Here is a 23,520-nt window from a genome sequence, read left to right as displayed (position 1 = left end):
AAGCTGGACTCATTTCCTTTGTTCCTTAAAGGAAGCTCATCAAGGCTAAGACCCCACAATTCAATTTTACTTATAGCAGAAGCCATTAAATTGAACTTTTGCCAACTGTTTCTACAGCTTTCCTATTCCAAGTATAGGCGATAATTATGGAAATTGAGATTCCACCATGTGGTAACTTTAATGACTGCTATGGTAGGTAAAAATACCTGCTTGTCACTTGAAAGGGTCACTTTCAAGAATAAAGGCAACGGTCCAAATTCATCTCTCACGTCACTTCACTGAAAGTAATGCAGTCAGCATCATTCATGCCATCTCCCCAATTTTTAACATTCTGCTTTATTTCAGAATCTTCAAATCACTCTTACATTATCACGACAGCAATAAAAAGTAAACTATTAAGACATAATATTCATGTGCAAGCTTCAGTGTTGCATATAATGTTTCCCTGCTTGTGTCTATCTGTTCTATTCTTATAAGCAGGCACAGTATTGACATTTACAAGAGACTTGCTCTCTAAGGGTTTTATTGTATGTACTAGGACAGAGCAAATAGCCACAGCAAAGAAAAAATATTAGGCACATGCAGCTGGCATGACTGTGCATTCTACCTTGAAAAAGGGTTTTCCCCTATACAGTACTTTCCATTTACAAAATGTCATAATGTTGATAGTCTAGCTCGTAAAATGCCCACATTTTTAAAGTAGAGTAACTCTGTATTAATATATTTTTCTTTAACAAGTTATCTCAACATTCTTGTAAATTTCCATGTGAAATTCTGCCATTAGGTTAGTTCTTCGCCCTTTACCTCTAAACTGCACTTCAGTTCTCTTGTTTTTCTGACTGAGGTTTGTTTTCAATGGGCTTCATCGCTGGGAAGAATAGCACTTCCTAAAGCAGGGCGGGGAAATACACATATACCACAAGTCAGTGTTGCCAAACCCAAAACTTTGAAAAAAAATCTTGAATAAGGCCCCAAAAAGTAATGAAACTAGACTAAAAATGAGATTAAAAAAATGTTGGGTTCTTATTAGTCTTTCCATTTTTGAGCCTTTTCAGTGCACTTGGGTCACTTTTTCAAGTTTCTCTCTGCAGCTATAAGGGCTAGGAACTTGAAGGGGGAAAAAAGAAGAAGAAAGCTGAGATTCTCACCTAAACGCTTGTCTGTTTAGGGAAGTTAAACATCAACTCTCACAAGACTTGCAATAAGATTGCAAGAATTGGCAATGCTAATTATTGGCTTCAGATTCACTTCAGTTAATCTGATAAAGCAAACTCCCAACCTTATTCACAATCAAAGCCTTTTTATCCTGTTCTAGTAGTAAAGGAGTTCTAAAGAGGGAGTAAATATCATTTACTTACAGATCAATGTAAGAGAGCCTTTGTGTAAGTGAGAATCAGGCCCTGAGTCTTCTGAATGCTGGACATTCTACACTGGAATTGAAAGCCCTTTAAATTCTCTAAGCATCTTAGCACCATTGGCTGGAGATGCAGAGTTAAGGCACCTACATTAAGTTATAGTTACACTGACAACTCCTGCTCTCCTAATTCATAGTCTGGACTGGCATTGGTATTTGCCTCAATGCCCAGTCACGTGCCCCCTAGTTAAGGATGAGTGCTACAAATACAGTTGTCAAAAGAGGTACTGCAAAGTAATATACTTGTTTTGTATGACCCTTCAAAGGGCAGCCACATTTGACCCAGATGAGGGTACAGAGACAGATCATACCTGGTTTCTTAGGTACTAGGGGGAGAGAGAGACACTTCTAAAATATATGGATAAGTGCTTTTTGAATTTGACCTTAGTGCTAGTGACCTATTGTAATTTACTGCAAGAAGCTGTAGGTGTCTAATACTGAAGTACGGAGCTTTATGTACTGTACTGCTTTTTAGGGAGCTGTAGAATACACAAAGAGATGAGGCAGGAGTTCCAAACTTTTTTTGGTTCAATACACCCCCAACATGATCGAGCTGTACTCTGTTGCAACTGCCACATCTCACCTTTTTCCTGGGCAGAGATACTTGGAAGTTGGTAGGTGGCTGCCAGAGTGAGATTGGGCTTCACAGCAGTGTGGCTGCTCTTTCCACCACATCATTCATTATGAAGGGGAAAGCTGAGGCATATACAAACATGCCCTAAGCAGCAGCACTTGCAGTAAGAATGCATATGCAACCCTGGGTGTAGGACACCCCTCGCAGGTTGGGGAAAGTTGCAGTACAGGACATTTTAAACCTATTCTGCATCCTCGTTTCTGCCTGCTTTACAAACAGCAAAGAGCTGCAGGGAAGCAAAATATTTTGCCTTTTATGGAAAAAAATAGCAGAATAGTAACCATAGGCATAAAAACTACTTATCTACCTTTTGCTTTTTTCTAATTACAACCTAACCCACCTTAATGTTGTTGGAGTCTGTGAGGAACATGGCAAGACGGTCAATTCCTATCCCCCAGCCAGCAGTAGGAGGAAGTCCATATTCCAATGCTGTGCAGAAGTTTTCATCAATACTCATGGCTTCTTCATCACCTGCTGCTTTAGCCTAAGGCCCCAAAACAATATGAACATACAGTTTTTCAAGTATCTGGCAAGCCTCTAGGCACTTGTAACTCAATGGTAAAAGATGTGCAGTACCAGCTGTATTTAGTGCTGCTGAATGTCCCAAGTAACACCCTGACATTCTACTGACACATGCTGCTGAAGCTGCAGCATTTTCTGTCAGTAGGGAAGAGGCTGGTGTTTATTGATTCAGTCTGGGTAGCTGTTGTCTGTATCTCTCCTTGCCTGAGATGCAGTTGAGTAGCAGAGCTGCAGTCCTTATGGATCTATATAAACATGTGTTCTTCAAACAGAGGTGTAAGACCTACATTTAGCTTCTCCCCAAGATAAAAAAAAATTCTTAAATATATAAGTAATATCACCTTAGCTGCAGCTCAGAAGGGCAGAGCTTTGGTTGTGACCAAGAGTGAATTACTCCTTAGGCTGATGATGACAGGATACAAGACTGTCATTCACTATAGGAGAACCTGGGCTTAAAGTCAGTTGGCGCTGTCCAGAGCGGAGTGCTGATAAACATTTTCAGACCCGTGGGGCAGAAACCCCAAACCCCATGGCTCCAGGAAATACTCTTGATAATTTAATCCCAGAGGAAAGCTAGACAATTCACCATGTAATGCTAGTTACTTTCCAGTTGGCTAAAGTGGCCTGTTTAAGCAGGGAAGATTCTTAACCCCCGGATGTAAAGTTGTCAGATACTTCAGGTACTTCCATAGAGCAGACTTTACTGGGGAACAGACAAGGCATCTAAATGTGGTATGCTCAGTCAGCACACTCCACCTCCAAGTCTCAGAATGGAAATGTTAGCCAAGTGCAGCATCATGTGGGAGGGTCACACAAATACAATATGGCTAGGGAGTCAAAAAGCTCAATATGATTTCTGCTGTGGACCTCTTTTAAACAAAAAAAGGTAACTGGTAATGAATGTCATGGGCTCAAAACATTTTGAAGAACTGACTAAGCACTATATTTAAACCTTCCCTTCTTCAGCCAATCACTACCTAGAAGCATTGGCACTAGCAAGAGGAAGAAAAAAAATTGAAATTGAATAACGTTTTTCTTTATAATTTGGGTTTTTAGAGAAAACCACTTTTTCCTGCCTTCTGAAAAAGCTCATAACATGCAACATAAATGTAGACAAAAATGTCTGTGGATGTGAAAAGAAAATCCATCTTTAACCCGGCTTCCGTAATACCACAAGGTTTTCAAATCAGACAGATGACAAATAAAAGATTCAAAGGATTTTTTAAAAATTTTATCTTACCCAAACCCAACTGAAAGTAGATGAACATTTAGAGGAAAACCTCCTCTGAGTTAAGCACAGCAAATGTAGCCCAACCAATAATTCAGATGCAGTACAGAGAATATAGATCAATTCAGCATTTGGCTCAACAACATGTTGTCTTGTGGCTGTTAATTTTCAAGGCAAGAGCTTGCGGTCATTGCTCTTCAATGTAATATTTTAGTTCATACTGTTGTAATTTTGAAAGATGTTACCTTCAATTGGTCCATAAAAAGCTCTCTCTGCCTCATTGGATCATTGAGCTCAGTGTAAGCATTGCAAATCTCCTTCTCCATCACAAAGAGTTCAAAACGTTCACTCAGGCCTTTCTTTGAACGATGCCTAGTTAGAAAAAGACAAATTATGAAGCACAATTTAACATTTTTGTGTCCTGCTGCAGATTGGGATAAAAAATTCCAATAAAGAGTTCAACCCATACAAACAATTTAGGGTTTTGACTTTGTTTTCAAACATCCTTCCCCTAGTTCTGTAGAAAGCCACTTAATTATACCATTTGCCACTTATTTTCTGAAGAAAAACTATTTAATACTTATTAGAGCTGTGAAAAGAAAAAAACTCACTACCAGCAAATCAGAGCCAAAACAGTGAAATTGTCATGGAAATTAAACATTTTCTAGAGTTAGTTTTGATTTTTTTTCTTCCCTGCAACAACCACTTGTCTCTCTTTCAAGGGATGAAAGAGTGCCTATGAAAATGACTGTTTCTCCAGAAAAATGTATTATGGATTATTTAAAATGGACTTCGAGGCATATTTGCATCCTGGCCTTAACCAGACTTCCACTTTTGTGCCCTCAGTTTTGTAGGTGCAAATAAGTGTGAGCGTAGTACAGGGAACAGACATCTATGTAGCTGGTTTCTGGGAACAATCATGTTACTTTGACGTATTAATGACCTAAATTGCATGTATGTAAACAATTGTTTGAAAATCTGTTGTATGTCCTTACGTACCGTAATTGTCATTGAGTGTGGGTCCATGAAAGTAATGTGTCTGGAGGGGATTCATTTTGCTGGAACTCAAAAACCTTAACTACAGCACCAGCAGCTGACTAACTTTTATACCATAGTATAATAAAACAACGTGAACAGAAGTCACAATTTACTGAATCCTGAAATGAATTGAATAAACGGTTAGCTGAAGTTTAAAAATCCACCACTTGCACTGAAGTTACTTACCATTTAGCCAGAGGACTCATGATCTGGGGATGGTCACAAATGAATGTGGGGTTGATGCAGGAAATTTCAATAAACTCCCCTACCAACTGCAGAGAGACAAGACTTCTGTTTTTCCCTTTTACTTGCATTTCATTTTGTTCTCAGTGTCATCTTGTTATCCTAGATGGCACCAGTACAATTTCCATTCATCCCAGTATTTGAGAGATTATTCCAATTTTATCAGGGCCAACTAGTTTCAGGGATATTGATAGGACCTAAAATCACTTTGGAGGCATATTGGGGTGGACATTGAGTCCAAGCCCACTTCTGGGGCTCTTTGTGAGAGGGAAGCTGACAGAAAACATGAGAGGATGAGGAGTTATGAAAGTTAACACTGAAAATACATTACAGCAGTAGCAGAACCAGAAGAACACAGAGTTCAAAGACTACTGGGTAGAAAGACTCAAAGATAAAGATCACTTGACTGCATCAAAGATGGCAATAAGGTCTTCAGAGGATGAAACTAGAGTAGGGACCTCACAATTTGATCACTGTGAGCGGAGTTGGGGAGAAGCTAGGCTTCAGAAGAGACGTCACTATTTCTCCTCAATAGTGGGAACAAAGGGAATCTATAATCCATTCTAATATTCTGAAGTTTTCAAAGGTATCTCAGGCAGTTAAGCACACAACTCACATTTGAAAAACCTCATCTTTAAAAACCCCAGCTTTAATCACTCTACTTAGTTTCTAGTATATTATATGTACTATGGTAGAACCACAGTGTACACCCTGTCTAGGCTACTTGCAATGTTGTCAAACATACAATTGAATACACCAGAATAATGTTGAAGTTATTGACAACCATTCTAAGCTAACTAAAACAACTCTAAAAGATCTTCTAAAAGAACCATATGATGAAAATATCTTTGATCAAGTTTCAGTAAAATCTCAACCAAGTTTTTATATATGTATATATAATACATAGAGCTGACATTTATATATACAGTATATAAAGAACCATACAGAAATATGAATTGATGTCACCCCAATACACACAGCATATTAAGATTTTTTAAGTATTATGTAACCAAAAGTTGGAAAATGTAGCAAAAATGATACATAAGCTGGAAAAAAAACAAACCCAAGAAAACCTTATCTAGAAGTCTTGCTGTAGTCCGAGGAGGAGAACATTGGATTCCCTTCTTCACACATAGCTTGTCAAGGAACTTTTGGGCTTCTGTAAATGAAAATAATTATAACTGTGTGTCAATAAAGGAGCTCAGTTACGAATGATTTTGTTTGCAATGGAACAAAAGAAAGGTACATTTCCTCTCAACATTCAGTATCAACTGTTGTTTACAATTTAAATTTTGACATAACAGAAAAATACAAGCTCTGGAAACCACCCAATAAATAAGCTTGTAATTGTCTCCATAAAGGAGATAGGAGCAGGAGCTAGAAAAGGAAAGTGTCAGGGAATTTAAAGTTATTGAAAAGTGTCAGATTTTCAGGCCAGATCTGTCATGTACAAACGTATCTATCTATCCACAGACCAAGTCCATCATGGGCAACAGCTTCCTCCAATTTCCCCTGCATCCACCAGTGGAACTCTGCCCCAGCGTGGAGGTCAGGGGAGACTGTGTAGGCCAATCTCCACTCCTATGCACTCTTTGTTGAGAATCTCAGCTGAAAGGGCAAATGTGCTGATTAAGACAGCAGTTTCTGCAATACCATAGCCTATCCAAAAAGACTCCAATTTATTCAGATAGGCCACTGCACCACTGTCATCTGATATAGAGACAACTCTCTTCTGTCACTTGGATTCCAGGCTCTATCTGAATCTCTGACTGAGCTGAATGACCCTATACTATATCACTAGTTCCCCGAGACAACTGAATTTCAAAGGTTGGTCTTCCCTGCAGTGTTAGCTCGAGCTATAATGTGAGTGTTGCCCCTAATCTGACTTTTGCCTACCAAAAAAAATCTTAAGCTCCCTGTTCTAGCTGGCCCAACAATGAGGGTAGGTTGAAGTCTGAGTGCTGCTGATCCTGGGGAAAGTAATGCTGGAAGGTGGGCAGGCAGGGAACAGCTACTCTGTGCTGCTAATACCAATTGTGCAATCCATGTGTTATTTCACAGTTAGACAACTTTCACTAGAGCTAGGCTGACTGGAGAGGTGTTAACACAAGTGTAGATGAACTGTTCTTGCACAATGAGTTAATTCCAATTATCCTCTAGTTCCAGAACACGCTCATGTTTCTGCTCCCTCATCTTAAATCACCCTGCCTGCTAACATTCTTGAAAACCTTTACAGAATAATCATGTTCATCCAAACTCCATTTAATCACAACTCCCTTTTATTTGAATCACAATTACGTTCCCCAGCATGAATTGCTTTCTAAAGTTCCTCCCTCTAATTTACTTGACCTCCATTTATCCAAATGTGTTTTCCTTGCACTTTTTTGGATATAAACCAGGTTGTACTGCATTTGCAATCTTAATTGAACAGTGATAGCTCTGTGTTCCATTGAAAATTCTGTAATTTCAGCCATACTGATGGGTTCTAATAGCTCCCATGCATAGACGCTAAACACATGGCTGAATTCATCCTCAAAGTTCCGCTGTGCTTCATTAGCATTACGTCAAGAGAGGAGCTTGAGAGAATTGTAGCTTTGTATTCAATCTGTCCATTAGCCTGCATTTCATAACACAAGCCAGTTGCAAACAGAGAAATATATCTATCCTCTAGACATGGCCAGTTGCTTTCCTTGCATAACAATGGACATTTAGATCAAGAGCTGTGTACAGCTCTTGTTTCCTTTTACACCACTGCTAGGTCAGAATGTGGGAGAACAAAAGCTAAAAGGAACAGGAAGCAATGACTGAGAATGTGAGGACTCGGATTGGGGGCTCTTTATTCCAGCCCTGTGGAAAAGGAGCCCCCCAACTAGAAAGGAGCTCTTCTGTCAGCCACCTTCCTGTCCACCCCACTTACAAGAACCATCTGTATAAGCCATGACTATTCCTCTCCCCCAGTATACCTATGTAAGGTATCCTACAAAGACACTTCTCTCGTGTTCCTTATACTCTTTCCAACCACCCCTTCTTTTGCCTGAAGTTCACCTCTTTCCACTACTCCAGGAATTCTGCCACCTCCCATCATTCCCCATTTTTCCCACCATTCTCTTATGCCCACCCTTTTCCTCTAACAGCCACACCTGTATTTCTTCTCTCTCTCCCCCCTATCCAGTGTTCCACCCATTGTTGATCTTTTCCTTCATCCTTGGCTCACTCCTCTTATATGCATAAGCTTTTATTCCCCCCCCCCATTAAATCTCATTGCACGTGTGTTTCTATTCATGTTATTTCACACGAACCACCACTTTTTTTTTTGCTTTAAGAGTTAGCTCTGAACAGAGAAATCCAGCCACCAAATGATTCTAATAGAATGAGGAAAACAGTGTGAGCAAACAGCAGAAACTATTAACACAACCTCCACAGGCTAAGGTCTTGCAGGGAGAGATAGCTCAGTGGTTTGAGCATTGGTCTGCTAAACCCAGGATTGTGAGTTCAATCCTTGAGGGGACCGTTTAGGGAACTGGGGTAAAAATCTGCCTGGGGATTGGCCCTGCTTTGAGCAGGGGATTGGACTAGATGATCTCTTAAGTTCCCTTCCAACCCTGATAGTCTGTGAACTCTTAGCAGTTTTCACCAGCATCTCACAATTTGTTTCACAGGACAAGTTCCAAGAAGAATTGCTATTCCCTTTAGAGTCAGAAGCATGTGTCAAATAGGATGCACTGAGGCAGCTCCTCTTCCTTTCCCCTTTATTGGGAATGGGATCCCTGCCCAAGACGAAGGTTTCTAACCATTAGAGGAGTGAAGTTCTGGAACAGCCTTCCAAGGGGAGTTGTGGGGGCAAAAGACATATCTAGCTTTAAAACTAAGCTTGATAATTTTATGGAGGGGATGGTATGATTGAATAGCCTAATTTTGGCAATTAATTTAGCAATTGATCATTGGTTATCAGCAGGTAAGTATGCCTAGTGGTCTGTGATGGGATGTTAGATGTGTTGGGATCTGAGTTACTATAGAGAATTCTTTCCTGGGTGCTGGCTGGTGAGTCTTGCCCACATGCTCAGGGTTTAACCGATCGCCATATTTGGGGTCGGAAAGGAATTTTCCTCCAGGGCAGATTGTCAGAGGCCCTGGAGATTTTTCGCCTTCCTCTGCAGCATGGGGCTCGGGTCACTTGCTGGAGGATTCTCTGCAGCTTGAGGTCTTCAAACCACAATTTGAGGACTTCAATAACTCAGACATAGGTTAGGGGTTGTTATAGAAGTGGATGGGTGAGAGTCTGTGGCCTGCATTGTGCAGGAGGTCAGACTAGATGATCATAATGGTCCCTTCTGACCTTGAAGTCTATGAGTCTACCTCACTCCTACCCAGGAGTTGGGCTTCCCTGGCAGGAAGCCAGCTACTTCATTCCAGCCTTGAGGCTCCTCTTCCACAGGGCTGGAATAAAGAGCCCCCTAATCTGAGTCCTCACATAGATATAGGTTACTTCACATAACATACACTGGTATGTATTCCTGATGCTACACCCTGGACCTGGGTAGGAAGTAATTCATGCTAATATAATCATGCAAATTAAACTTGTGCATTTGTGCAACCATATAAAACCCTTTTTACATTACTAAAGCACTTTTCTTTAACACCAGAATAGCAACTCATCCCTCACTGAGGCCTATTCATATGCCAGGCCTGGCATTTTTGTAGTCAGTAATTTTTCACTGCAATACAAAAGTGTCTTCTCAAATTTCCATCATTCAAACACAGTGGACTCAATTTTTCCTGAACTTTAACAAAAAAAAAAGAAAGAAAGAAAGAAATCACCTTTGGGCTGAAAGCAGAGAATAGAACATTTCTGTCTCAAAGGAATATTCAAGAGAAAGGCGTAAATAAGTGGAGGAAAGTGACTAAATGGATAACCATACACTTAATGATAAATATTGATATTATGGTAGAGATAACACACAGACTTCTTTCCTCACCATAGAGGTGAAACTTAACCATAGTGTGAAATACACTGTTACAAGAAGCGAGAGACTATCATGCAGTTGCAATCCTGTGAGACAAACATTTCTTTAGTGATCACTGAAATGTCAAATAACTTTAAAATGAAAATGTCTTACTACTTAATTCATTACACCATTCAAAACCCAGAGACAAGCCCTGACAGGTTTAATGTACCCTCAGTATCCAGACTTTCTGGTGCTGGCATTTTTTCTCCCGTGACTTTCTCCAATTCTTCCATCATTCTGACTCGTTTAAAAGGAGGAGTGAAGTCAATTTCTACTGCCTTTCCCTCAGGACCATCTGGATGGTAAGTGATCTTGTAGCCACCTGTCACATGCTTCACCATGCCTTAGAGTAAGTAAAATGTGAGGTGTCAGAGAAGTCATCTTAACCTGACTGAATTCCTGGGCTTTTATATAAGCAGCTGCAGTATAACTTGCAACATATTGTCTGTTCTGATCAAGAGATACCAAACGTTACCTGATAATCATATACAGCAATTTATTTGCAAGAGGGAAGCCAGGGAAATTTCTCTCCTGTCCCCTCATATCTTGTTCTAATTATTCAGTATTATCCAAGCAAGAAAGTATTATCTCCCCTCCTCCCCTTTATATTTCTTAATTGGTTGCATTTTTATTTGGGAAATATAAGTTATGGACCTTTTTCCACACCTTTATGGTCTTTGAGTGACTCTCACCCAACCCAAACCACTGAAGTTACTCATTAATCAATGTATACAATCATCACCCAAGGACATACCTGACAGCAGCTGTTCAGTGATGTCCATGAGATCATTGTAATCTGCATAAGCCATGTAGAACTCACATGTAGTAAATTCTGGATTGTGGGTTTGATCAATTCCTTCATTTCTGAACTGACGTCCAACTTCATATACCCTCTCCAGACCTCCAACTACTAGCATCTGGGAAGAAGATCCAGATTATTCCCTAGTGACTTCCTTCTATTCTATTCTATAGAATAATTCTATATTACAAGTGTCTAACAAAGGATGATTAGCTATACTATTCACCATATGTTAGGTGAAGCAGTATATATGGGTATGTGATCTTTGCCAGTTTTTCCTGCCAATTCTGTATGGCAGCCCTTCATTGAAATAATAAGAGCCAGCCTAAAATTAGAATCCAGTCTTGCAAGCCCTCTGTATATACAACTCTCAGTGACTGCCTGTTGCTTTCCAATGGCTGGTTTGCTGTGGGAGGGGACTTACAGAAGAGGAATCCTTAGTATTTGGGACTGAGAACCAATACATAAAACACAGTCTAAAGCCACTTTTTTAAAGAGATGTTTTACAATTGGCAGGTATTTGCTTTTCCTAAGTGTAAATGAACTGCAAATGTTAAAAGCAGATCCATGAAGACTTAGGTAGCTTTAAATCATGCTGCAGCACCAATGTGAGAGATAAGATTCAATAACTCCTACCTGTCTACAGAGGAATGACACTGATTCCTAAGTCAAATAGATATACTTAGTCACCACAGAACATTTCCAAAACAATTAGTTATTGCCAGCAGTACAATTTTTATTCATTTACATATATATTAAAAATATTAGTAATCTACTTACTTGTGGGAACCTCTTGATATCTAGAAAATGAAGGCTATGTAATTCATATAGCAGAGTCCAAGTTTTTGGGCTTAACCTGTTTATAGTATTATACGGACAACATTATAATGCAAAAATATATGCACAATCTTGTTCTGTGGGAAAGTGAGAGCATTGCATATCATTGTTAGGCATGTAAGCTGATATTATACAGTTGCTGCACCTTGTGGTATAGTTCAGGAGCTATCCTCATGTACAAGTCCATGTTGAGGTCATTGTGATGTGTGATAAAAGGTTTGGCTGCTGCACCACCTGCTATCATGTTCATCATGGGAGTCTCCACCTTTAAAAGAAGAAAGAGCTTGGATGTCTTTCTAAAAAATATTCTGTAGCTCAAACAGAAGTTATTGGCTTGATGCAGGAAATATTGGGTGATGTTCTATGGTCTGTGATATATACAGGGAGTCGCACTAAATGACCATAATGGTCCCTTCTCGCCTTAAAGACCTATGAAAGAGCAATTCCCCTACAACATGCCAAGTCTGGCAGATAAGAAGCAGAAGGATGAACTAGAGACAGACAGCCATTTAGACTGGAAACACATTACGTTTTTCCACATGGATGCTTTAATGAGAGTTTGAGTAAGGGATGAGTTCAGCCTATTATAGTCAAGAAGTAGATAAACACGTCTAAACCATACTCTGCAAAGGGAGAAAAAGTTCACTAACATCAGCTGTACAAAAAGATTCTCACCAATATTGTTACTAGTTTGCAATAAAAAGCAACCCTCTCCCAAAATAATTATTTGTCCTAATTGTGACTTTTTTATTCACAAAAATAAAAGGTGAGTTTCTCACCTGCAGAAAGAAACTGTTTGTGTTTTTTCTGTAAATGTGTCACGTTTCTGACAGCACAAATACACATTTTTGAATTTTGCACTAAAAAAATGGTGTTGGAGGCCAACATGTAAGGGGGCAGGAGGTAGAGACTTTTCAGTTGCAAGCTCAATATCCTAGAACACCCTGTCACAGAAGAGGACAGGACAAGTCCCAACTTCACTCTTGCTCTGATCCAGTACATTCTTAAGTGCATGTGTAACTAAGCACTCAAGTAGAAGTATTGGCTTCAGAGGGACTACTCACAAGTTTAAACTTACACATGTGCTTAAGTCTGTGCTGGATAAAGCCCTATATTCAGGTGGCACTATAAGATGCATCTTTTTTGTTATAACAAACCAAAAAGAATCAGAATGGAAGAAAATTCAGTAGCACACTCAGAACTATCATCTTGGTCAGGGGTGAGCAAACTTTTTGGCTGAGGGCCACATCTAGGTATAGAAATTGTATGGTGGGCCATGAATGCTCATGAAATTGGGGGTTGGGCTGGGAGCGCAGGCTCTGGGGTGGGGACAGAAATTAGGAGTTCAGGGTGTGTAAGGGGGCTCCAGGCTGGGGCAAGGATGTGTGAGGGGGCTCCAGGTTGCAGTGCAGGGGGGCACAGGCTCCAGCTGGGGGTGCAGGCTCTGGAGTGGGGCTGAGGGGTTGGGGGTGCAGGAGGTTCCTCCAGGCTGGGACCGAGGGGTTTGGAGAGTGGGAGGATGCTCTAGGCAGGGGCAGGGGGTTGGGATGCAGGAGGGGGACCAGGAGTGCAGGCTCTGGGCAGCACTTATCATAAGCAGCTCCTAGAAGCAGCAGCATGTCCCCTCTCTGGCTCTTATGTGGAGCCAGGTGGCTCTGCACACTGCCCTGTCTGCAGGTGGTCTGGGAGGAGGCAGCGTACAAAGCCCCCTGGCTGCCCCTACATGTAGAAGCCAGAGGGGGGATGTGCTGCTGCTTCCAGGAGCTGTAGGGAGTGGGGCAAGCCCCTGACCCCGCTCCCTGTCTGGAGTGCCAGAGCAGGGTAAGCCCCAGACCCCACTCCCCTGCGGGAGCTCGAGGGCCGGATTAAAATGTCTGGAGGGCTGGATGTGGCCCCCAAGCTGTAGTTTGCCCATCCCTGATCTTGGTGATTAAAGCTAGAAAAAGATACAGACTTGTCTTGGGGTTACATTTTCAGAAGTGCCTAAAGATATGTCTACATTGCATCTGGGAGGTGTGATTCCTAGCACGAGTAGATAGACTCGAGCTAGAGCCCCAAAAATGGCAATGTGGATGTTGCAGCACAGGCAGTGACTTGTGTTAGCTAGCCAAGCTCAGGCCCAGGGGCTGGGAAGGCTTGCACTCAGGTGTCTAGCCCAAGCCCATGCCGCAACTTCCACACTCCTATTTTTAGTGTGCTAGCTTGAACCGAGCTAGTGTGACTTTTACACTAGGAATCACACCTCCCAGCTCCAGTGTAGACATATGCTAACTGACTTAGGAGTAGAGCAGGTTGGAAAGTTTCTAACAGAACATTGTTGCAATTGGAGAATGCAGATTCATCAAAATGAAAAGATTTCACAGAGAAAGTTTGATTTTGATGAAGCAGCAATGGTACCCAGGGTTCTGTCAGAACTGTGACTATGGTCTGGAATGGGAGGAAGCCCAGCCCAGTTCTTTTCTTCCTAACCAGCCTCTCCAGCAGCTCCCAGGCATTCCCAATGCACCATGTGCTGCCGCTGTGTACATAGGGCCTGGTGCCACAATTTTCCTGAGGCATGAAAGGGTAGTTGTGATTTAATACTTGCAATCTCAGCAAACCTTAACAGAATTTTATGGGGCAAAAAAGGCACTTTTCTAATCTAAGGGGTTTCTCCCTGGTGAATTTCAAAGGCCTGCTGCAAACAATGGAGATCTTAGACTATCTCAAAAAAGTCACAAGAATCCTTTACCATAGAACAGTGTTGGGCAACCCAAGTAGAGAGGTCATGACCAGCTTCTCCTAGAATACTGTCAACTAGGAGATACAAAAGCTACATAAAGACCTCTTAAAAAAGCAAAAATCAAACTAAGACTAGTGCACTCAGCAGGCGCCAGAATGTTTGAAACACTGCCTGTGAAGTGGGCTCCACACATAGAGGGTATCCCAGTACCCAGCCTCATAAAATAATCAGCCACTGCACTGGAAACACTAAACATTCAGATGACCCAAGTGGCCCCTGGGTCTTTTGACACCCAGTTTGCTGAAGGGCTCCAACATATCACATTGAAACAGGTCCTTCTTCTGACTTCCACCGGCACAGATTACAAAAGACCTCAGAATTGGCACAGTAACGAGATGTGAATTCAGCATAAACTAACATGTGCAATAACTTTCCAGCAACTAATATCTCTGTATATTCTATTGTGGTATGTTCATTTGAATTAGAATGCTGCAAGACAACACTAACAAGATTGCATGTCCATATTGTTTGAGTATGTATTCATATACACAATGGAGGCACTTGTTGTGACACCTTAACTAAGTGTGTGTTGAGTTTTTAAACATATGGATGCATGCACCCGTGCGTGCACACACACAGTCAGTTGAAGGGCCCTAAACCCCAAGGGCCACACTGGCAATTTGATGGCAGGCTGAAGACTACATCCAGGCCTGCCCCTGCAGTCTTTATTAATTTCAATGTGAGCTTTGCCTGATAAAGGACATGAATCATATATCAATACTTTAGAAACCAAACATACCTACACAATCATAACAGTAACTTGCACTTCAATCTTCCTTGACATATGGTTAGATATTGTTTGTTAGTCTTTTTTGTTTCGCCACCAAAGAAAGCAGAACCATTTGAAAGGAATTTGCATCTGGCTGGGGAATCATTCCTTTCCATGGACCTCTCTTCTATGTGCAAGACATAGCGAGTTGGAGGGCAGCTGCAGGCTCCATTTTAGAACTCTGCAGGCCACGCATAGCCTTCAGGCCACACTTTGAGCCTCCTTGCTGTATATGGTACTGTATAAACTGCCTTAAGATTTTAAACACCAGGAATAACATGTATCTTTATGGAGGCTATAACTGACTATGAATCACTAATGAAACATACTTAGATTAATTCAGCATGTGAATTTCTTTCACTTAGTTATTCTGATCAGTGCAAATCAAGCCTTTTCAAGTAATGAACAGAGTACTTTTTATACCATGTAAGATGGTTTGATCTAGAGGAATGAGGACAGAAATGGAGTCAGGAGATACTGGCCTTGTGCAAGTCATTTAACCATTTTCTCTCAGTTTCACCCGCTAAAGCATGGAGAATAGTTATACACCTACCTCTGAGGAGTGTTGTGAGAATTAATGTCTGTACAGTGCTTTGAACACATATGCCAAAAAGTCTTCAAAAGCAACAAATGATTTTGGGCGCCCAACTTGACACACCTTAAGAGAGACTGATTTTCAGAAAGTATTGACCATCCTTCAGCTGAAAACTTGATCCCGTAAACTTGTCTCAGGTTGGGTGGGCACCCAAAATTGTGTGTCACTTTTGAAAGTCTTGGCCATTAAAATATTATGTATCTGAATGATTATGAAGCATGTCGTGACATAATGCAACCATCATGTCAATCATCTTCTCAGGCCATACCTCAAGAAATCCAAGGTTATCCAGGAAGTTTCGTAAGAAAGTGATAATTTTACTCCTTATAATAAACTTCTGCCTCACATTCTCATTCATGATCAAATCTAGGTAACGTTGACGATATCTGGTTTCCTACAAAGAATCACAAAAAAATGATAATATAGATACTGATGAAGCACAATATCCAGCTATTAAATCAACATTCAAAATTAATCGAGTTACTACTCAAGTATGTAATTTCTTTTGACTCAGATATTTCCCTCAGTAGGAAGAATAACCTGCATTCCTATTCCAGAAAGGAGCAAGAAAGCAGATATGTTATGACCTGCCAAACAGAAATCCAAATTAAAAAATAAAACCCCACAATTTTTTAAAAATTAAGTTTATGTTTCAGTTTAACTGTCCCAAATTCCTTCCTTTTGAAACATAACATTATCCAAGTATAAAAAAACAACCCAGGGATGTATCTGTGGTCTAAGCATCAGCCTTGGAATACCTAGACTCCCTTGAACTGTAGATTCAAATTAAGCAGGTCCTACTCAGCCTTCACAGTAAGTATATTGAGTGCCATAAAGAACTCTGAGATAGGGTCTTTTGTAGGGTACTGTAGCAGGCTTCATTTGGGGGCCATCAGGCCTAGTGGTCAGGCCATGGCCAAACTCTCTCTCTCTCTGGTCTTGGGACTGCTCTTCTGGGCAGTCCAGAGGGCCCAGCAGCCAAGTCACAGTTCGTTGTCCCCTGAAGTCCCCTATGACCTCTCAGATGGCTGGGGGAAAAGGGAAACAGGGCTGGCTCTAGGCACCAGCAAAATAAGCAGGTACTTGGGACAGCACATTTCTAGGGGGCATCATTTTGGCCATCCTTTTTTTTTTTTTTTTTTAAACTCACTTCCTCCCCTTTCAGAAGTTGAGCCACGGAGCAGCTGGGGATCCACAATGGGAGCTGAGAACCCATGGGACTCTGGGACCTGTAGTTCCTTGCTTAAGTTCCCTGCCTATAGAGCCAGCCCTGGAGCAGGGAAAGAACTACATTTCCCAGCAATCCCTTGGCCACTATCAACAGGAAAGGGAGGAGTAGGGAGTGAGATAGCTGAGCCATGCTGCGAGTCGAAAGGGGTGGCACTGCGAATGGGAAATAAGTGTGCCCAAGTAGTAGAAGGGTTTGCCCCAGATGTCCCCTTCAGAAGACTTCCCCAGACTGCATTATGGATACTGGTGTGACCTCACCCTGCAGCCCACAAAGAAGGAACTGGGTGGACTAAATGAACAGTACACCTCTCCATCTGAAGCCTAGCAAGGGAGGTACGTGGATCCCACTAGAATTTAAAATGAAAAGTAAGGGAGGGGAGGCTCTGCTAGGGGACTTTGGCAGCTTTAGATACAGTACCAGGCACGTAGGAGAATTTGCATGTCTGAGCCATGGAAGCGGAAATTGACTTTTCCTTTCCAGATTTAGCTAATATTCAGAAAGGGAATCTAGCATCTGCCTTCCAGATTTGAACACCTCAAAATTCAGGAGTGCTCAAGTTCAATTTGGGCAACTGTTACTTCATTTCTCCCAAATCAAATATACTGATCCACTGTAACTTGCTGTAGAAAAAGTAGGATAAGAAATGAAGAAGCAAGAAATGCTTCCCAGTGGTTTTTAGGACTGGAATTGCTATTATCAACAGCTACTGCCTTTTTTTTTTATTTTTAAGTTTTATTTATTTAAAAGGAAGACAGTGATATTGCATTGGCAAATTCCCCATAGAAACAAAGAGTGGAACAAAAGAATAATAAACGCATCTCAACTTTTCCTCATTTATGTAGGACAGTCTTATAGTATGCATCCAGATATCCTCCAATCACACAAGCTGAAAATTGTTCCACTTTACTGCATTTCTGTAACCATATGGGAACCAATCCTGTCTGTGTTCTGTGCACATCCAAAATTCCTGCTGAATGACCCGCCCTGGGAGCGAGTTACCAGTGACCCAGGCTGGGACAGCAGGAGGCTGCAGGTTGGTGGGAGAGCCCAGGGCTTGGGGAGTGTGGGTGGGGGGAGGGCACTGGTGGGGAGGAAAGGAGGTAGCCCAGTGCTGGGGCAGCAGGGAGTGTGTGGGGGGGAGCCCAGGGCTGGGGTGAGGGGAAGCCAAAATTTTTTTTGCTTGGGGCGGCGAAAAACCTAGAGCCGGCCCTGAAGGGAAGCATAGGAGGACCTAGGCCCTCGTTCTCCACCAGGTCCCATGTGGGGGCTCAAGGGGAGAGAGGATGGGGTGGCTCTGTCACTTCTGGTTGCCACTCCAGATTTGCCTCCCCTGGGCTGCTTTCTACCTTCTCTACAAGCAGAAAGCTGGGGCCATGCCCCAAACTGAAGGGAAAAACAAAGTCTCAGGAATTCAGAGCCTCAGCTACTGGGAGATGGGGGCTTCCCAACTCACTCAGAGTCCAGTTGTTGCCCCTAGTCAAGAAAAGGGTGGGAAAGATGGGAAGTGGGTGTCAGGCTTCCAGCCAAGTCTCACTCACAGTTTGGTCCTACCTCTGTCGATTGCTCTGCCTCAGTGGATACAGTCTGTCTGCCTTCCTTCAGGCTACCCCCCGCCCCACCCTTACACCCAAACAGACACTCACACTCTCTCTCTCTTTCTCTATGAGCTTCGTTTGGAAATCACTGCCCGAATAACCTAGTACAAAATTTCCCCATCCCTCTCTGTGCAAGCTGACTTCTGCCCTCCCACACCCCAGCAGTGGCTGAAATTCAGTAATGGTGTTTGCATGCAAATTTTTCATAAAGCACTTTGTGGCAGTTTGAGCTGAAAAGTGTTATATCAATTCAAGATATTATATGAAATCCATAGCTTTGTGTTCAAACTGTACAGACAAAAAAAGGCCAACATGAATTTACTTGTACAAAAAAACCAAAAGTAAATCCCATGGAACAATTGCTTCTAGGCAGCCAGCGATGGGCTCCCCAACCACTGTCCCTGATTGAAGTTACCTGATCTTTGAATCCATAATGAAGATGAGGCAGCATATGCAAGCATGGTGACAGCAGAGTTATTTCTGTAGCTATGATGCTAAGTTCTCCATGCTTAGTTCTCCCAGGATATCCCAAAACTCCTATGATGTCTCCTCGCCGCAGCTTATCTATGGTCTTGGTGAAAAGGTCTTCAGACTTAAAAAATCTGACAAAAAAAGCAGCTGACTTAGAAATGCAGATTCCTTTCCCAACCATTAGCTTTGTGTCTAAGGTAGAAAATAACTTTTAGCACAGTTAAACTAAAACCATCCTTGTAAAGAATTATCCTAAGATATTTCTTTCTTGATTGAAATATAGTTATTTACGGTTATTGTGGGTAGAATATAATAGATTACAAATAATTTAAATTTAAAATTCACCTAAATGAAAAGCACTGTGAATTTACACTAGTAGCTAACTGCATACATGTGATTGAAAGGATCAGTCAACTTTAACTACACTACCCAAATTCAAGTTATATTCCAATTTTTGCATCTTGATACTATAACTATTCAAAAAAGGATTTCTCCACTAAACCACTGGGTTGGTTAATAAAAATTAAAATCTCATCATTTTCGGAATGTAAGCAATCATCAAAAATAAATAAATAGATAAATACAGCAAATAGACACAAAGATTCTTTCAGATTTTCACACGCATTCACTTTGACTATATTCACATCCCTTTTGTATTTGCTTTCTGCCAATAGTCTAACATATTTACTAGCAGGAATATTTGCCCAAATAGCACATTTTAAGTGAATATTGCAGAAAGCAAATTTCAAATTCCTATTCCCAAGCACACACCAGAAAACTGGATTTCATAAGAGTCACACTCACACATTCAGGAAACACATCCTCAGCTGGGGTAAACCAGCATAGCTCCTTTGACATCCAAGGGCTGATTTACTCCAGCTAAGGTGCTACCTCTCCTCTACGTGTCCCATCAAAATAGAACACCACAGCAAACAGTGCAAGAACAATAAACAAGTTAAAATCCATTAGCATGCAAACATTCAGCAAATAATTTCTAAGTGTGAACAAAGGTATAGAAGCTAATCTGCTGCAGTATAATTCATGAGCAGAACACAGCCAAATCTGACTAACAATTATTAACAACAAATAGTTTGCCCAGCCAAAAAGTAAAAACACTTAGCCTTTAAGCAGGTGATGGTTAGAAGCCCACTGAAGTGAGTGGGGAAACTCATCACATCAGTGGGCTTTGGGTCACCCCTATAGAGCTTTATTCGGTTCAAAGCATTGTGTAAATATTAACTAATTAAGCTTCCAGAGCTATTGAGCAGCTGTTTGGAAGAGCACCATCAATAAGGGGTTAAAACCACAAAGTTTTTAGAGCAGTTTGGATCTGGATTTGAATTTTAGGTTTGGACCACAGAAAGGTTTGCTTCCTTCTAACACTGAACAAGGAACTCCACTAGGTAAACGGCTTTATTCCTAAAGCTACTCCATCTCTCTTTCTGTTTCACTGCACAGCTTCTGCCAGCAGCCTTCCCAGGCTCCCTGTAGCAGATTTAAAGAAGCAGAGAGAGAGTGAGTGTGTGTGGGCTCCACATTATTCAGAAGTAAAGTTTACTCACTTAGCATTGGCCATAACTTGTAATTTAAGTCCATTTCCCCGGAGATCATAGAAGTAGAGCTTTGCACCAGCAGATCTCTTGGCATGAATTCGTCCTGGAAAAAAAAAGAAGGGAGGTTGTTTGTAGATAGATGACAAGAAAACAACATGGGGGGAGAATTCCATGTCTAGTGACTAACCTGACTGATGTATGGATGAGCTGGAGTTATCCAGCCTTTTCTTTCTTTGGACTACTTGATAAGAGAGAGACCATCTCATTGACCCACCTTCCCTCCCAGAACCCCAGTTTGGACTACCAGGAAGGGCTCTGCTAAGCACTGGCGATAAACAGAATATAGTTTGAGAACCTATAATGTAGAGTTGCAAAGCCTGAAAATAATCAAGAGAAGTGCATGTCTAGTGCCACATTCTATTAGACATTAGGATTATTTATAATCACAGAGCAGACTAAGTGCACTTTCCAATCGAGGTGCAGAATTTTGAAATTCTTTGTTATAATATAGGACTTGATCTATTTTTCTGATAACTTCAAAGCAAGAGACAATTACAGTGGTTAGCAGCCTTCTGTGAGAGGACATCTGCATGCTGATAGAGAGTTTCAGAGATTTCTCAAAAAATGAAGAAGATTATTGATATCAGTGACACACTGGGAGGCTCATGGTTTAGAACAAATACACTGTTCCGCACAATACAAAGGAGGCGATACTAGAATTGGTGCAGGTGATGAATGCAGGAATAACTGATCTGCTTCAGATACAACGACTAACTCAAACCTTCAATCAAAACTGAAGACAAGTTTTTGTTTTGCTTTGTTTTGGGATGGATCTTATTTGTTTAATGAATTATCTTTCTTTTCTGTACCCTGCACTTCCTGCAGGCTGCTGTCAGTTGCAGGGAGGGACCAGTCAGCATAACACGACCAGGGATTGAGTGGAGAACAAAGGTGGTTTAAACTCACTTTGGCACACCCTTGCCACTGCTATGCTGAGCACTCCTCAGTCACAGTTCAGAATTTGGGCCCATAAATCCAGGGAGGGGATCAGGTTACTAGGTATGACTCACACCTCAGCTTCAACTTGGAACCCCAAGTGTGAAAGGAGTTATAAATCCTCCTGCCTCGGAACATAAGGCAACCCCTAACTAAAGTTGGCCATGAAGGAACTTTCCCTGCAGCGAATTATTCTGTAACCATTTTCACTACCATTTTTTGCACCTTCGTGTGAAGCAGCTGTTACTATCCTGGCACTCGGCTGTGCCCTGGAAGCGGCCAGCAAGTCCGGCTCCTAGGTGGGGGGAGGCATGGGGTTCTGTGAGCTGCCCCTGCCCCGAGCACAGGCTCTGCACTCCCACTGGCTGGGAACCACAGCCAATGGGAGCTGGGAGACGATGCCTGTGGGTGAGAGCAGCACATGGAGCCTCCTGGCCCCCTGCCTAGGAGCTGGACCTGCTGCTGGCTGCTTCCGGGGTGCAGCACGGTGCCAGGACAGGTAGGGAGCCTGCCTTGGCCCCACTGCGCTGCTGACCGGGAGCCGCCTGCGGTAAGCCTATGCCCCAACACTGAGCCCCTGCCCCTGCCCCAGCCCTGAGCCCCCACAATCCAGAGCCCCCTTCTGCACCCAAACCCCTTATCCCCAGCCCAGAGCCTGAACCCCAGCTGGATACTTCACCCCCCTCTGAAGCTCAACCCCTTGCCTCAGCCCAGCGCCCCCTCCTACACCCTGAATCCCTCATCCCTGGCCCCACCCCAGAGCCCACACCTCCACCCCAGAGCCTATACCCATCCTGCACCCCAAGCCGCAGCCCCCTCCCACACTCTGAATCCCTCAGTCCCACCCCCGCCATCCTGGTGCCCTCTCCTGCACCCCAAACCCCTCATCCCCAACCCCACCCCAGAGCCCATACCCGCAGCTGGAAACCAGGGGCGGCTCCAGGCACTGGTGCAGCAAGCACGTGCCTGGGGTGGCAAGCTGCGGGGGTGGCCTGCCAGTCGCTGTGGGAATGGCAGTCAGGCAGCCTTTGGCGGCATGCCTGCAGGAGGTCCACCGGTCCTGCAGCTTCGGCAGCAATTCGGCGGCGGGTATGCTGAAGGCGCAGAACCAGCACATGACCCACAGAAACACCGCCGAATCTGCGTGACCAGCAGACCACCCGCAGGCGTGCCACCGAAGGCTGTCTGACTGCCGTGTTTGGGGTAGCAAAAACATAGAGCTATCCCTGCCCAAACACCCCTCTCCACACCCTAACCCCCTGCCCCAGCCCAGAGCCCACACTCGCACTCCAAATCCCTCATCTCCAGCTCCACACCAGAGCCTGCACCCGCAGCCAGAGCCCTCATTTCCCCCCACACTCTAACCCCCTTCCCCAGTCCAGGATCCCCTCCCATACCCTGAACCCCTCATTTCTGGCCCCACCCCCGAACCCGTACCCCCTCCCAGAGCCTGTACCCCCTCCACACCCCAACCCCTTGCTCAGCCCTGAACCCCCTCCCATATTTTGAACCCCTCATCTCCACCCCCCAGTCTGGAGCCCCCTCCTGTACCCCAAGACCCTCATCCCTGACCCCACCCCAGAGCCCACACCCCCCAGCCAGAACCCTCACCTCCTCCCATACCCCAACCCCCTGCCCCAGCATTGTGAAAATGAGTGAGGGAAGGGGGGGAGAACGAGCGACGGGTGGGGGTGGAGTAAGCATGGGGCAGGGACTTGGAGAAGGGGCAGGGCAGGGCTGTTCAATTTTGTGCAAGAAGAAAGTTGGCAACCCTAGTTTAAAATTTCTGCAGACATTGTCAAAGAAC

The 23,520-nt window shown here is 42.9% G+C and overlaps 1 protein-coding gene across 1 annotated transcript in view; it reads right to left on the bottom strand.

The window, feature by feature from the left end:
* Positions 1 to 313: 313 nt before the first annotated feature.
* Positions 314 to 23,520, bottom strand: part of LOC116819722 (lysine--tRNA ligase-like) — a 37,472-nt gene continuing 14,265 nt past the window's right edge. Inside the window, exons 5-15 of the mRNA XM_032771687.2 lie at positions 20,727 to 20,820; positions 19,109 to 19,295; positions 16,136 to 16,261; positions 11,867 to 11,986; positions 10,840 to 11,002; positions 10,255 to 10,428; positions 6,153 to 6,238; positions 5,023 to 5,108; positions 4,044 to 4,170; positions 2,389 to 2,532; positions 314 to 887 (exon numbers count right to left, since the gene is read on the bottom strand). Coding sequence (XP_032627578.1) covers positions 819 to 887; positions 2,389 to 2,532; positions 4,044 to 4,170; positions 5,023 to 5,108; positions 6,153 to 6,238; positions 10,255 to 10,428; positions 10,840 to 11,002; positions 11,867 to 11,986; positions 16,136 to 16,261; positions 19,109 to 19,295; positions 20,727 to 20,820 — 1,376 coding nt within the window. The 3' untranslated portion in view covers positions 314 to 818. The remainder of the gene's footprint in view (positions 888 to 2,388; positions 2,533 to 4,043; positions 4,171 to 5,022; positions 5,109 to 6,152; positions 6,239 to 10,254; positions 10,429 to 10,839; positions 11,003 to 11,866; positions 11,987 to 16,135; positions 16,262 to 19,108; positions 19,296 to 20,726; positions 20,821 to 23,520) is intronic.

This window comes from Chelonoidis abingdonii, chromosome 2 (genome assembly GCF_003597395.2).
Source record: "Chelonoidis abingdonii isolate Lonesome George chromosome 2, CheloAbing_2.0, whole genome shotgun sequence".
Classification (NCBI taxonomy): Eukaryota; Metazoa; Chordata; order Testudines; family Testudinidae; genus Chelonoidis; species Chelonoidis abingdonii.
Note: the sequence above shows the minus strand (reverse complement) of the source record. Positions and strands in the feature narration are given on the sequence as shown.